Source organism: Hoplias malabaricus, chromosome 6 (assembly GCF_029633855.1).
Source record: "Hoplias malabaricus isolate fHopMal1 chromosome 6, fHopMal1.hap1, whole genome shotgun sequence".
NCBI classification, from domain to species: domain Eukaryota; kingdom Metazoa; phylum Chordata; class Actinopteri; order Characiformes; family Erythrinidae; genus Hoplias; species Hoplias malabaricus.
In genome coordinates, this window is record NC_089805.1 from 33,175,179 (window position 1) to 33,190,611 (window position 15,433).

The following is a 15,433-nucleotide window of genomic DNA, read 5'->3' on the forward strand; positions in this document are numbered from 1 at the left end:
AAAAAAAAAAATTATAATAATAATAAAAACCCCCATGGGTCCCTCAAACCCCATCAAACCCTCTGTTCCATTTATATAATCATCATCCTGTCTAAGCAGGAAGACTGCTTTTCTTAAGACATCTCAATTTTAGAGTCCCTCCAGAAGACGGGTTGTCCGGTGGCTAGTGCCTCAGACACACTTAGTCTTCCAGCTTCCTTTCAGACTGGACGCGCCACAGCTACTCTCTCTCCAACTCTGACCCCGACGTCTTCTTCTTCTTCTTTTTGCTGTGTTTCTTATGCCTCTTCTTTTTCTTCTTCCTTGATTTGTCCTGAAGAGGAAAAAAAGCACATAGTCATACAGTAAATTGCGTGTCTTATCTAAATTAGTGGAGTGAATCAATTAAATTCTTTTAATTTGAGTTAATCACAATGACATTCGGTGATTTATCATGGCTAATTCCAAGTTAAAATGCTCGGATTTTCTTGTATTTTTGGAAAGGAGATTAAAAAAACACTGCTAATATGATCACTAGGCCACTAGGCTTTGTAAAAGGAGTGAATTATGGGAGGAAGCTATGGGCATATATTGTGAATTTATTAATTTGCATTTAAACAATTAACACAATAACTTAACACAAAGTTTCCAGTTTAATCAAATGCATGCATTAAGGTTGACAGCACTTTATATATATATATATATATATATATATATATATATATATATATATATATATATATATATATATATATACACACACATATATATATATATATATATATATATATATATATATATATATATATTGCATAAATATGTTTTTGTTGTTGTTTTTTTTTTTACTTGAAATTTTCATGCTTTACAAAAAATTTTAAAATATTTACTAAAACGTATAGAGAAAAAATTCAAATAACTGGGCATAAACTGAATGTTATAAACAAAATTAAATATTTATAAGAACATAAAATTTATGAGAAATAAGCATTTTGAAATAAACAAAAAAAATGAGATGAGAGGTCAATTTTATCAGTTTGCAGTTTAATAGGCTACAGCTGAAAACAGCTTGGAGCAGGTGCTCACATCGGCTCTCAGCAGTAGGTTAAGGAGTTGCGGCACTGTGTTAAACTATGTTTTTTTCAAGGCTCTAATGATGTGAAGATACTTCAGCCCTTTTCCTTTTGCTTCTGGGTTTAGTCTCGGCTTAGCTCGTTTCCACTTTGCCCTTTTTGTAATAAACTCCAAATTGCTTATATCTATATCTAATCTTTGCTTATGTCCAGCAGCAGAAACCAGGATTTCTTTACATGGGTTTTGCAAGATACTGAGGGATTGTGTTCCCTCCCTGGAAAACAAACATTGTCTTCCCCCTTCCCTTACATATGGGGTATGTGTATCACATGTTGTATTTTTGTCGGACCGGCCTAGAAGAGGCATATGCGCTCACTGACTGACTTGCACCTAATGTTGAAAAGCGCATGCACGAGATGGAACTATTAATTCAGTCATATTTCACAGAGACCTTTAGGTGGCGCCACTGCACTGTAACCGCTTTACCAATTCAGGGTAGCGTTGGGTCCAGAGCCTGGAGTAAACCCACACAGACACGGGGAGAACACACCAAACTTTTCACAGACAGTCAACCGGAACGGGACTTGAACCTACAACCTCTGGGTCCCTGGAGCTGTGTGACTGCGACTCTACCTGCTGCTCCACTGTGCCGCCCCGTCTGTTGTTAGTTCAGCCATATTTTACATTCCAGTTCATGAACTAAATTTGGAAACATTCGATGGTGACCAGAGGTCTTCTTTTCCCTGGACAAGTATTCTTTTTGGGACCTAAAAAATGTGTGTTCAAATGTTCAAGGGGTCAGAGTGTTGAGAGCTGAATTGGGACACACTTGCACCACTTCAGCGCAGTAAGCGTTGTTGAGGTAACATAGTCTCTTCTTTATGTTTGGAGAATGTTTCTGTGACCCAGCCTTTTGTTTTCTACTATAGATTTAACAAACAAAATCATCTTGTCTGTCCCTATAACGGCATGAATACACGGACACATCTCACCGTTACTGACTTTCTGATGAGTAAATTACGTCTGCGCAGCTTTTTATTTAACTTTACACGAAAATAGACAAAATCTCTGGATTATTAAAGCCACAACACCAGAGCGAGGTGTTACTCAAAATAAACGAGGCTGTGAATTAATTATCAGTCAGACCCTTATACAAATGTTAGTCAGTAATAAGTAACTAGTTTCAGTGATGCTCTGTTCCTTCATCAAGCGTAGATTACTTGGTTGATAAAATGGCTTGGCTACTTTTATAGTTTACTACTTATTACTGTAAACAAAGACTTTTTGTTATGAAGCACCAAAAATCTTATTCATACCTTCCAATGACAAGGGGATGCATTTCCTGTTTTCAAAATGCCACAAAAACCTCTGTGACAATGGCTAATGGTAGTTCGGCAAAACTAGGCTTACCTAGTTTTCTTTGCTCTTGATTCTTTAACACAAACATAATTATATGTCATTTAGACATGAAAAATTATGATTTTCAGTTATTAATAAGTTCCTTAATGAAGTAGTTAATTTTTCAAGGTCATTTGGCATACCACTACCACGCACTACCAGTGATACAGGTACCACTGTTTGAGAATCACTGCTCTATATCAAGAACCATGCTTACTGTTGTCTTCTCCATCTCTTCGCTGCTGCGTTTTTTCTTTTTGGATTCAACCTACAAATGGAACAAGCAGTCATTTATTACCACATATTATTAAAATATACATAGTAATTAAGAAAAACTAAATCTGACGTCATAAAATATAAGGTTATAGTAATGAGATGCCCTTACATCCCCATCTAAATCAGATTCATCTGAGGATTCGGAGTGGCTTTTCTCAGTCTTCTTCTTCTTCCGGCTGCCCTTTTCATCCTTTGTGATAACAACATCATTGCATGTATGAGAATAAGGGAAAAAAAAAAAAGTGTAGCTTTGTGTATAAAAAGCCCCCCAAAAAACTGTTAGGAATTCACACCACATTGTCTTTCTCTCCCTCCTCCCTGAGTTTCTTCTTCTTCCTTTTAGATGACTCCTGAAACAAATGTTAAATTGCAGTTTAACATAAAGACAGTGTAGAACTCAACATAAAGAATTATTCAAACAAGAATTGTTTAACATGGGGAGGTGATGTAATTTCACTTCAGTACAGGAATTCAGTAATGCACAGGATAACAAAAACCATAAAAAACACATAAGAGGTACTGTACATTTTTAACACACAAACAGATTTTATACAGATGTACATAATAGGTTCAGCAGATGTGCAATATGTTCAGCAGTTCATACATAAAAAACCTTTGTCTTAAATTAAGGCACAGACAAGAGTAAACATCACTGCCTTTTTTTCTGCTAGTTTTCCCTGCAATCCCTGAAATATTTAAAGATATGGCAATAGACTCAAATAATTTTACTCAATACTTCTATAGCTCTATAACAAGTAAAATCAGCTGGAAACTCTACAGATGCAGAAGCATGCAGTGCATGAACCCTCTTATTCAATTTCATTACATTACAACACAACACATGCCTACATATCACTACTAAAGAAGCAAAAAGGCTCAGATTCTAATGTTTACTGTGTCAAAGAATACTAATGAAACATAACAAGAGTTTACAGGCCAGTTCTATTTCAGTAGAGAAAGTTCTATACTATATACTACAGAGATATCTGTGTCATAAGCGGTCAGTCGAAGCATCTGTGAGCGAGTAGACATGTGTGTTCCAAGATCAAAACAGCCAACTCACTGTAAAAACTGCATTCAGTTGGTGTATTTTTAATGTCAATACTAATGTCTTGATTATTCTGCAACAGTAAATATACACAACTCTGGTAGTAAAAATACACAACTCAGAACCTCACACTTATTTCTGTTTTTTTCTGCTTTGTACATGTCATTAAAAAGAAGGTATTGAAAAAGTAGCAGCTGACCAACATTACCTTGCTGTCTGTATCTGATTCTACATCAGAATCTTCAGATGCTTTTCGTGCTGAGGATCGCTTTCTTTTCCTCTTCTTCTTCACACTCTTCTTTTCATCCTGAAGTCAGGAACAAACAAAAAGCATCATTGAATTTAACTATGATCACAACTATGAAAGAACAGCCTTCCTAAAGGCTGAAGGACGTGTACAAAGACAATGCAAAGGAGAAGGAAAATCACACATGCTGTACCTCATCTTCAGACTCGGATGACGAACTGCTGGAGGAATCAGAACTCGATGAGGAGGAGGAAGAAGACGAAGAATGCTTGACCACACACAATAAAAGCAGAGCTTATTAGATATTAAACAACTTGCCAAATAAAGGGTGAAAAATACATGAATGACAGAAGCTAAGATTGAGAACAATTTTCAGAAATGGAGCACTTTTCTCACCCTACTTGATTTCTTCTTTTCCTTCTTCTTTTTCTGCAAACAGCACAGAAACTTCACCATTAAATACCATAAGACTGCATACATGGGATGTGGGAGCATTACAGTAATATGATTATTTCTTTATACAATTTTACCTCTTTCTTGTCTTTATCCTTCTCCTTTTCTTTCTTTTCCTTCTCTTTTTCTTTCTTTTCACCTCCACTGAGCAATTTCTCTCTGTTTTTCTCCAGCTCTTTCCTCCATCGCTGAAATAAAAAAATATTTCAGTCATAAATTCAGTAACCAATACACATTTGGCTGACAGAGTTTCTGTCAGGCTTTTGACTTATTTTTGTACCTCATTCATTTTATCCTCAAAATCAGCCAATGCTCTAGAGCCTTTCTTCTTCTTCTCTAGCTGCTCCTTTACCTCCTCCCTGTGGTAGAATATTAGAAAAACAGTGTGACATATCATTAACATACCATCGACTCAATGCCAAGGCAGGACGTATTAAATATGTTAAAAGGAATGGAACATAAAAAAAAATACTTTAAACCATTTTATACCTTACCTGTCTGTACTAGATCAGCCACAATGATTAGTTTTGCAGGCTAATATAAGATTTTGTTTGCTTTTGGTGACCGTTGGCATTGTTGACAGAATAAGAAGCAGGATTTAATATTAATGCCATATGTTCTCAGCCAATCAGAAAAGGTATTTTGACAAGTGAAGGTGTTTTGGTTGCAGTCTCTGCATTTTCACAGGCCGAGAGACTGAACAGACAAGTCTCCAGCCTGATTCAACATCAACAGATTCAAAAACCTCAGGTTCTGAGGGATAAAAGCAAAGACAAATATATAACAACACATTTCATGCAACTAAGTAATTACTGTCAAAACCAAGAAATTAAGTTTAGTGCCTGAAAATATTTCTTTAATAAATTAATCAGCATAAAATATACTTTGTCATGGGTCATTATTCATAAGGTTAAATGACACATACATAAGCCTTTCAGTAAAGTGACATAAACCTATAAACACCTACAAATGCTTATTCCAAAAAGTGGCAGCTGTCAGAAACCATTCTGGAGTGAAACTGCCTAAAGCAGCTTTTAAAAAATAATTAAAAAAATCTTTTTATAAATGTTAATATTGGTTGTGTCAGCTGTCACCTAGGTCCTAGGGTCATGTAGCCTGATGAACTATGACCTCTGGTAAAAGTGGTACCATATTTTATTAATATAATAAAATGCAATAATGAAAAATCTGTGTAGGAAATGTTGGATTTGCATATTCCCACACTCAGCATGGTGAAAGTGCCACAGCCTGCAGTTTCTGCTTATTCAATTTACAGAGATGGCACTTGAAGGGAATTTCTGAATAATTCTATGTATATATTGCTGAGCTACAACTTCTTTGAGCCACTCTATCACATTAGTCAGAAGACGAACTATTTTTTGTTCTCTGTGTAGATTCAACCACTACTTATACACAGGGGTTGGACAATGAAACTGAAACACCTGTCATTTTAGTGTGGGAGGTTTCATGGCTAAATTGGACCAGCCTGGTGGCCAATCTTCATTAATTGCACATTGCACCAGTAAGAGCAGAGTGTGAAGGGTTAATTAGCAGGGTAAGAGCTCAAAATATTGCAATGCACACAGCATTATGGGTGACATACCAGAGTTCAAAAGAGGACAAATTGTTGGTGCACGTCTTACTGGCACATCTGTGACCAAGAGAGCAAGTCTTTGTGATGTATCAAGAGCCACGGTATCCAGGGTAATGTCAGCATACCACCAAAAAGAACGAAACACATCCAACAGGATTAACTGTGGACGCAAGAGGAAGCTGTCTGAAAGGGATGTTGGGGAGCTAACCCGGATTGTATCCAAAAAACATAAAACCACGGCTGTCCAAATCACGGCAGAATTAAATGTGCACCTCAACTCTCCTATTTCCACCAGAACTGTCCGTCGGGAGCTATACAGAGTCAATATACACGGCCGGGCTGCTATAGCCAAACCTTTGGTCACTCATGCCAATGCCAAACGTCGGTTTCAATGGTGCAAGGAGGGCAAGGGCTGTGGACAATGTGAAACATGTATTGTTCTCTGATGAGTCCACCTTTACTGTTTTCCCCACATCCGGGAGAGTTATGGTGTGGAGAAGCCCCAAAGAAGCGTACCACACAGACCCCAGACTGTTGCATGCCCAGAGTGAAGCATGAGGGTGAATCAGTAATGGTTTGGGCTGCCATATCATGGCATTCCCCTGGCCCAATACTTGTGCTAGATGGGCGCGTCACTGCCAAGGACTACCGAACCATTCTGGAGGACCATGTGCATTCAATGTTTCAAACATTGCACCCTGAAGGATTGTTACCACCGTGCAGGACTTGTATATGGCATTCCCAAGACGAATTAACGCTGTACTGGCCGCAAAAGGAGGCCCTACATCATACTAATAAATTATTGTGGTCTAAAACTAGGTGTTTCAGTTTCATTGTCCAACCCCTGTATCTTTCCAGTAGATATGGGCCTGATCTGATCCTATCATTGGTAGAAGATCCGCTATTGGCATCATTCACCCATTGGATTCTGGGAGGTAAATCCTGCAAATCTTAAAATTCAAATGAAAACAATAATATTGTTTATATAAATGTTTTCCCTTTCGTTTTCAAACATGGGCACAAATGAGACCATTAAAAATTAAATTAAATATTTTTATTTACAATTTCATTTTTCACTCTAGCATAGGTCAGCACTGGCAAAAATAAAATTACATTTAAAAGTTTTTGTAAATCTAATTGGGAACAGAAAACTCATATCACATTGGCTTTGCTTTTTCTTCATGAACTGCATAAGTGTCAAAATTAAAATGAAAATGCAATATGTATTTATCCTTTCATTTTCAGCTGGATTATGCAACAGATCAGACAATATAAAAATGAAAATGGATAAATAAAAGTCAAAGTGGCCATTTAAAATTCTGTTTCCAAACTGGTAGGTGCATTCAGTGACAAAAAAACATAATTCAAAAGGAAAGTAATATATTTTAAGTTGTTTCTTTGCAATTGGGATAAATAGGAAAGAAGCTTAATGGAAAATGTATTACTGTCCTTTTGGATTACAGGACGATAATTTCTGCAGTAGAGAGTACATATCAGCAGAAATACATGAGAGGTTCTGTGTTTTAGGCCATTGTTTTTGTACATTAAGCCATGTCAAGTGTTTCACAATTTTGAGAGAGAGAGAGAGAGAGAGAGAGAGAGAGAGAGAGAGAGAGAAAGAAAGAAATCAGACCAAGGAGATAGAAAAGGCAATACAGAGAGTATGAAGAGTGAGGAAAAATGAAATCAAAACAGACAGGTAATAAAGAAAAATAGTTCTGGAGTCATTTTACATTTTTCTGTAGATGTATTTGTAAAACACTGTTGGGGAGAAGGAAGAACATTTCTGAAAATGCAAACAAAAACCTCTGCAATTGTGTAGCTTATATTTTTTGCTGTTCTATTAATGTGTGTTGAGGGTCTATTTCAACCTCAAGATGTACCCTCAAACTAACAACAATAATGATGATATTAAAGTAAAATTAGCTCTTGTTTTGAAATATGTATCTGTAATAGCAGCTGTGTATCTGAATCAGATCTGAACTGAAAAAAATGGGGATCAGCCCCCCACTACATTCCAGTATGAAAATAGTAATGAAATAGCCAGCATAAACTTAATTTTATTCAGAGGTTTCAGTAATACTTTCAAAATCTTTTAAAAAAAATGAATACTTAATCCAGCTTAGCCACAACAAGGACTCTCCTGTGCTGTTATTTAGCTGATAACTTCATGACACAGGTGGAAGCCAAAGAAAAGCTTATATAATCCTGACAGATTAATCCTCAGCATTTTATGCAGAAATAGATTATGCATTATTAAAATTTCTTTAACTTAATACTACATTAGTTCTTTGTGGTAAATTGTGGTAAACAGAAAACCATTTCTCCCTGATCTTCAGTTTAATATTTTATGGGTGCTATCACTTTAAACACCCACTGAACATGTTTAACACAAAGTTTTCTTAAAATCTCTCTCACTATATTCCATACCATGTTGGTCGAGGTCTGCTGAGATAATCCTGTATGGTGGGACCGGAGACAGGTGTAGGTCCTCTGGCTCTTGCAGCAGCTATAGGGTTCAAGTATGCCTGCAATGCAACACAGTTAAAGAAATCAGAGACTCAGGGTGAAAATAACCAGATGCAGTTTTTCCTGCAGAAACCTGAACAACAGTAAACATAGTCTTATGATAAGATCCAGGATCAGAAATTGATCCAAAATTGACAGGTCACTCGGGCTGCACTATACATATAAATAATTTAAATCAGACTGGATAAACATATATTTTTAGACTCTTTAGCTTTAAGCTGTCTGGATGTTTTCAGTGGAGTTTTACTGATTAAATCACAGTCTTGTCTTCAAGGGTTGTCTTCAAGTTTGTTGGGGGATTTTCTTTAGCTATAGCTTAGAATCAAGCATTATATTTCATAATTTATATATATATATAGTTAAAATGGCATTTTCTTCTGTTTTGCGTGCAATAAACTCAGTAATTAAGAAGGTATTGAGGCAGAGACAAGAGCCCCTGTACTTGGGTAGTGATAGCAGCTAAATCAGTCTGTCAGCCACGTCAACTCCGTAAACATAAACCTACAGCTTTAATTCGCTTTCACTGAGCTGAACCCCAGCTTGGTTCTGTGGCTTTGTGAACTACATTCCTACTACAATTTGCATTAGCTTAATGATTTATCGTAGAGGACCTAGTGATAAAGAGCTTATTCAGGTGGCATCAACTCTGTTGTGGGTAGGTACGCTGCTTTCTTCAGGCAAGTAACGTTAAGCTAACGCTAGATAAGACGCAGCTATTTTTTTTAGCTAGTATCACTTCGTAAAAAAATGCATTTACTGTTTAAAACTGCATGACAATGTATGACAATATAAACTTCATTCCCGCCAACCCAGTTAATCTGGGCGAGGTTATTATGGTTAATGTGTTATTAACCATTAGCCAGTTGCTCTATAATGTTGTATCTAACAGTTAAGAGCTAACCCTGCTAACAACAAAGAACGCATTTAACGTTAACTGTATGGTGCTCCAAGAACAAATAAACCCTCTGAAACCCAAGCCACAAATACATGTCTCTGGCACACATATAAACACCGTATACAGTTTAAAAAGCCAGGCGCCAGTGTTAGACACCATTAACCAGGCCTAAATTAACACGAGTCTTGGGTTTAGCTCCAAAATGAGCTGAGCTTATCTCTGTGAGCTGAGCTACTCTGTCTCTCCCGATTCTTCCTCTGTGTCACACTCTGTTCAGCTTCTCAACACAGTCCACTCACCACTCTGTTGTCCCGTTTCCCCATCACTGGAGCTGTTTATTAAAGCTGCATTAGAAAAGTTACTCCTTATTTACATAACTGAGCGGCCCCGGCGACATCACCCACCGCCACTCTCTTTTTCCCTCTCACTCAGAACATCCCCCCCTAGAGGAGAGGGAGAGGGGGAGAGAGAGAGAGAGAGAGAGAGAGAGAGAGAGAGAGAGAGAGAGAGAGAGAGAGAGAGAGAGAGAGAGAGAGAGAGAGAGAGAGAGAGAGAGAGAGAGAGAGAGAGAGAGAGAGAGAGAGAGAGAGTCTGTCTACTGTTGCAGTTTTAGACTGAGATTTACACAATGAGACAGATACAGAAAGAGGATTCATAGGTGAAAAAGGGATGTGCAAAGTGGTTCAGAGAGGTTGAGAGAAAACGAGAGGGAGATACAAAGGGTTGGAGAGAGATAAGGACAGAGACAGAAGAATTCATCAAAGGAAAGAAATAGATTGAAAGAGAATTTCTTCATTTACCCTTTTACTTTCAGCAATAAGGACTTCTTGACAATTACACAAATTTAATATGTGTAACTTCCGGCATGAAAAAAGATTGGAGCTCCATTTTCTATTCACTCTTTATAATAATAATAATAATAATAATAATAATAATAATAATTGTTGTTGTTATTATTGTTATTTTATTGTTTTAAATAATAATTTGTTATTATTATCATAAAAATAATACATTTTAATAAATGTATTTATTCATAACATGTTTTATGGATAAACAAATACTCAATTTTAATCTGAGAGTGGCCGTTGTTCAAAATCCAGCTTTGTAGGATTCCTCTTCCACTTTCCTCTTCTTATGCAAGTGGATTATCATAATGTAATCCACTCAGACATACCTCCAGAAAAATAATGAAATGTATTTATTTGAAATCTTTTGACTGGAAATGTTCAGCTTCCAGATATATCTCAAAGAGACACAGACAGACCAAGCAGTTTTACTTACTAAAATATTTAATAAATGTATAAGGTAAAACCAATGAGAAGCAGTTACAAAGAGGACACAGCACAAGCAGCTTTATTCAACCTTTCAATTGCATCAAATTGACCATTTTAGACGGGCCTTTGCTTTTTGTCATATTTGAGCAGAGCCTATGGAAGAATTAGCAGCAAAGGTGTAAGGATATACAAATATACAGACTTCAAAACTCACATAAATCTGTTAACCCCACGTCCTTATAACAACAAACCCAACAAGAAAAACAGAAGAAACAAAGGTGCTGCAATGAATATTGATGCCAAATTTGGTTTACTGAAAATAAAGGTCTAAACTGAACATAAGCAGAAAGGAAAGGACAGCAATAAAACATTTGTTTTGTGTTCTATGTTACAGTGTAGAAATAATAAAAAAAAAAAACGGTGACATCTAAAAAAAACACTCAGCAATTGGTGTTCTGTAAGCTGTTATATAATTGAACTACTTCATTGGTGCTGTCTGTGGTAAGTTAATGTCATTTGATTATTTGATTTTCTAAGTGCAACCTATAATGAATGAAAAATTCTTTTGTGATATTCATTTGCTATGTTACGTAGTTTACCAAGCAACAGCCATCGTTCAAAAATATAAAAAAATAAAAACTGTCTATTGGAGAATAAAATGATGCCAAAATCTATTTTAGGTCAAACAATCAAATATATAGCTCAGCAAGAACACAAACATTTGGGAAAAAATAGAAATAACACTAAAAAGAAAAGAATAACCACTCGACAAATCACATCAACTGCAGAAGTATAGACTACAAACCAATTTATATTGGCTTCCAGGAGTAAAACAAATAAACAAACAAATAAAAACTATTTAACATGAAGCACTGGCCAAGAGTAATATCTACTTACTGTGTATGTTTACAAGACAACTATAGAAAAAAAAGAAAGCAATCAGCATTCAAAAAATCAGTGAATATCAAAATGATCTATTAGATAAACAAATAATAACAAAACATTATGGTAAACATCTTTGTACAAATGTGGAAAGCTTGAAAAAAATCTAACATCATTCAGACACTTTAGAACAGTTTGCTTAATTTTCCAGTGAAATACAAAGAAGTAGAAGGGCCCATATGTGTGGTGCACACTAAAATGTTTCAGAACATGGTTAGCAGTGAATCGTATAATAAAGCTCACCAGAATCAATACTAGATACAGCCATGAGAAGTTGTTTACTGTAACTTAAGAATATACAAAGAAACAGAGGAAATCAGCAGAACTACAGTTCTGAAATAATTGTTTCTCACACACAGAGCCTTTTCATTAGCTCTGTTTGGCACATAAGGTAAATAGTTAATAATGTGAACCATTGAATGGGTTTACACTTTCATACAAATGGGTTAAAACTGCTAAGAAGGCCTCTGATTCAATTTATTCTCTATTGAAAAAGGCTGGTAAATATACTAAGTATAAAAACATCTGGAAATACTCAGACCACTCTTAATGTTCCTTTTTGTCAAACAAAAGGCGTGTGAAGTTTAAGCAATTCTTATAGCACCATCAATGCACCTCCACCATTACACTCAACAGTCTTATTCAAAAATGTTTACCATTACAATGGCAATAAATAAAACAAACTGGATACAAATCAAAGTTGGAGCAACGTGTAAAAGAGCTGAAGAAGAATATGAACAAATGTAAAGTACCACTCTCCAGCAATATGATACCATATCTGATACTTATAACTGATTAAATCAAACAAATCCGATTACATTTCAAATTCCAATGGAAGCAAAAGTACAAACCATGAGAAACATTTCAGTTTATTGTTTATGCCCCCCACCCCATATAGGAAAGTTCTTCAAAAAGCTATGTTTTGTATGTTTGATAAGAGAAAATGACGAGATGGGTGTTTTCAAGGTGCTATTTTTTCGTCAACATAATCATGTCAACGTTTACATTTCATAACTATACTGTACATTTCAAAAGCTTGAACCTTTAACTCGGCTATAATTCTAAAAACCCACCCACAAATTCAAGATCCACAGAAATCGAGTACAGATAATCAAAATGCATACAGTTACATTTGAACACGCAAATATGTGTATATTCTGACATCTAATGCCCATCTTAATAAACATCTTAACATCCACATTCTTTCTCTTTCTGTTTGGACGAGGGAAACACTATGCTGTGATGACTGTGTGGCACAGAAAATGAACTGACCAACAGAAGGGAAGGATTTTGTATGAACAATATGAAAGAATGTTAGCAGTACAAGCTGTCAAAAGAGGAATCTGTCACAAAAAAAAAAGACAACAACTGCCTCCATGTTTTATTATCAGTTCAGATATGAGTCCAGAATGATATGTTACAGTGTTAAAATTGCTGATGATACCAGTAATCTGATGAATATGTTTCTGTAAATAGCATTATAAATAGAGCAACAATTCATTGTATTATAATGTTATTGTGTAATTAATACAATTTATAGCAACAATGTTATAACAACTATTTTTAGCGCAACTATTGTTATAGCAATAATGAATGAGTCAAACTTGAAAACAAGTTTAACCTACAATTACAACCATAAATAGACCTGAGAGTGGAGAATGTGTTAGAGTGAGTTGTATTTATCAGACGTCTTGTCCTGTTTACTAATTAGACGGTCCTACTCTGAACTAACTGATAAATAAGAACCAGCTGAGTCTACTGAAATCCTGAGTGTATGAAGGAAGCACCAGTGCTTATCGGGTTTATGATACAGTGCCTGCGTGTAGCTTCTCCTTAATTTAGTCTAAGTCCTGGGCCACACTGTAAAAAAAAAAAGTCTAAAGCAGCATCCTTCCCTCCTTCCTTCCCTACCCCCTGCACTTTGAATCCATCACTGATTCAGAAATCTAAGAGAAATGAAACGTGGAAGGATTATGATCTAGGACGTTTAAACTGTATGTAAAACATCTTGAATTCCAGCAGTCATCACATTACCCTTCGAAACCTTTACAAAACCCTCTTTTGTTACCTAATGATTAACATCTCGTTTGCCATCTCTAGACTACGTATCTGTTCGCTCCAGAACTACTGTTATATGTTCAACAACCTGCTGTTTACATCTCCACTTGTTATTGTACACTTACAGAAAATACATATGAATTTCAAATGTGATTATTTGACATCACATGCATTTGAAAACTTGTATGATCACATATGAAAATGTAACAATGCAAAAATTACATACCTTTTCAGTATGAGAATTGTCCAATGGGGTCACATATTATTCACATAATCATTTTACTTGAGAGCTTGTGAATTCATGTAGCTTTTAGACAATCCTCATGAAATATATGCAACTTTTCTGTAAGGGTACCAATTCAATGTAATAGCAACTTACTACCCAATGAGGGCGCCTCTCTAACTATGTAAATGAGCTACTATACAATTTCCCTGACATCAGGGTGCATACTGTGTGAAGTCAAATGCTATATAGCATTCTCTAACACGTCCCTACACATTCAAGTCAACTAAATTTAAGACATAAAAAACAGAAATTCTGTCAACGGTCAACACTGATATTAAAATAACAACAGCAAATATTATAATTAATAATAATAATAATAATAATAATAATAATAATAATAATAGAACAGTGTAGAAAGTACAATGGACAATTTAGGCTATAATGCATTGTTACAGGAGTTGGTTTCTCAGACACAGATTAAGTTTAGCTTTGGACTAAATTACACAGTGTCCAGAAAATCAGCCTGAAGTGTTTGGTCTCTGTGGGCTTGTGAACACAGTTGGCAGTTATTATAAAGACGTGTCAAGGAGTAAAAATATATGATTCATTGTCATCTATAAGGCAGTGAATGTGCTTTAATTGCTATTTAAGTCCACAAAGCCCAGCCTTTAGTCTTCAGCGAAGGTGACACATAATTAAATCATTTGTCCATAATCTTAGGCCATTTCAAATCTTGAGCTTAAGAGAGTGAGTGTGCGATTTCGTCATTTCTTTTGAGGTTCTGTTCAACAGAGCCATGTTATCAGTGACAGTACTGATTTCTATAGGGTTCAAAGTGTGATACCACGTCAGGCAGTGAAACCCGAGCTGAATCGGAGCAGTGAAAGACAGTATATTGAGCCAGTATAAGGACTGATCCCTGGTGTGGCGTAGCAGCCTCTGTATCAGGTAGCTGGCAGTGGAGTTTCCTCGGAGGGAAGACGGACAGGCAGGAAAGCAGCTTCTGATGGATTTTTTCAGTGAGTGATTTCACCTTCTGCAGGCCTTGAACAGCCTGGCAGCAGTGAAAACACATCAACCTAGAGGTGCTGTAATACTTCAAAAAGACCTAAAAGCAGCATGTAATGTTGCAATGGAAGACAAGTTCAAAAAAAGGGGTATTGAGGGGTCAGTGCCTTGGGCACAGTGTCCTTAAAAAAGAGGGGAAAGTTCATCATTGTCTTTTAGGCAGCTCTCTCCTCCTGGGAGGGATTTTTGCTGGGGAAGGGTTGGGCATACAAACTCTTGCTGGTGCTGTCCAGGCTCTGAAAGTATGGGTGTGACAGAGCTTCATAAGCTGATATCCGTCTGGCTGGATTGAATGATAGGAATTGCTGTGTGGATGGAGGAAAGAATGGGAAAAGAATCTGTTAATATCTCTGGAATGTAGCTTTACTCCTTATA

General features: G+C 36.2%; 2 protein-coding genes across 2 annotated transcripts in view; both read right to left on the reverse strand.

Annotated features, from left to right (window-relative positions):
* Window positions 1–32: 32 nt before the first annotated feature.
* On the reverse strand, window positions 33–9,927 carry fam133b (family with sequence similarity 133 member B). The gene is made up of 11 exons (XM_066675181.1): window positions 9,790–9,927; window positions 8,497–8,594; window positions 4,753–4,831; window positions 4,550–4,660; window positions 4,416–4,448; window positions 4,213–4,287; window positions 3,981–4,079; window positions 3,018–3,074; window positions 2,834–2,914; window positions 2,666–2,716; window positions 33–313 (listed from the first exon to the last, which is right to left on the reverse strand). The coding sequence occupies exons 1-11, from the start codon at window positions 9,811–9,813 to the stop codon at window positions 221–223; spliced, it is 801 nt and encodes a 266-aa protein (XP_066531278.1). The 5' UTR covers window positions 9,814–9,927; the 3' UTR covers window positions 33–220.
* Window positions 9,928–10,796: 869 nt separating this feature from the next.
* The window catches only part of cdk6 (cyclin dependent kinase 6), a 44,771-nt gene continuing 40,134 nt past the window's right edge, over window positions 10,797–15,433 (reverse strand). Inside the window, exon 7 of the mRNA XM_066674888.1 lies at window positions 10,797–15,363. Within this exon, the coding sequence (XP_066530985.1) occupies window positions 15,214–15,363 (150 nt within the window). The 3' untranslated portion in view covers window positions 10,797–15,213. The remainder of the gene's footprint in view (window positions 15,364–15,433) is intronic.

Coding starts and splice junctions, on each gene's coding strand:
- fam133b (XM_066675181.1), bottom strand. CDS start 9,813: ATGGGGAAACGGGACAACAGAGTG. Junction 4,080..4,212: donor CATCCGAGTCTGAAGATGAG/GTACAGCATGTG, acceptor TCCTGACTTCAG/GATGAAAAGAAGAGTGTGAA. Junction 314..2,665: donor AAGAGATGGAGAAGACAACA/GTAAGCATGGTT, acceptor TTTCCTCTTCAG/GACAAATCAAGGAAGAAGAA.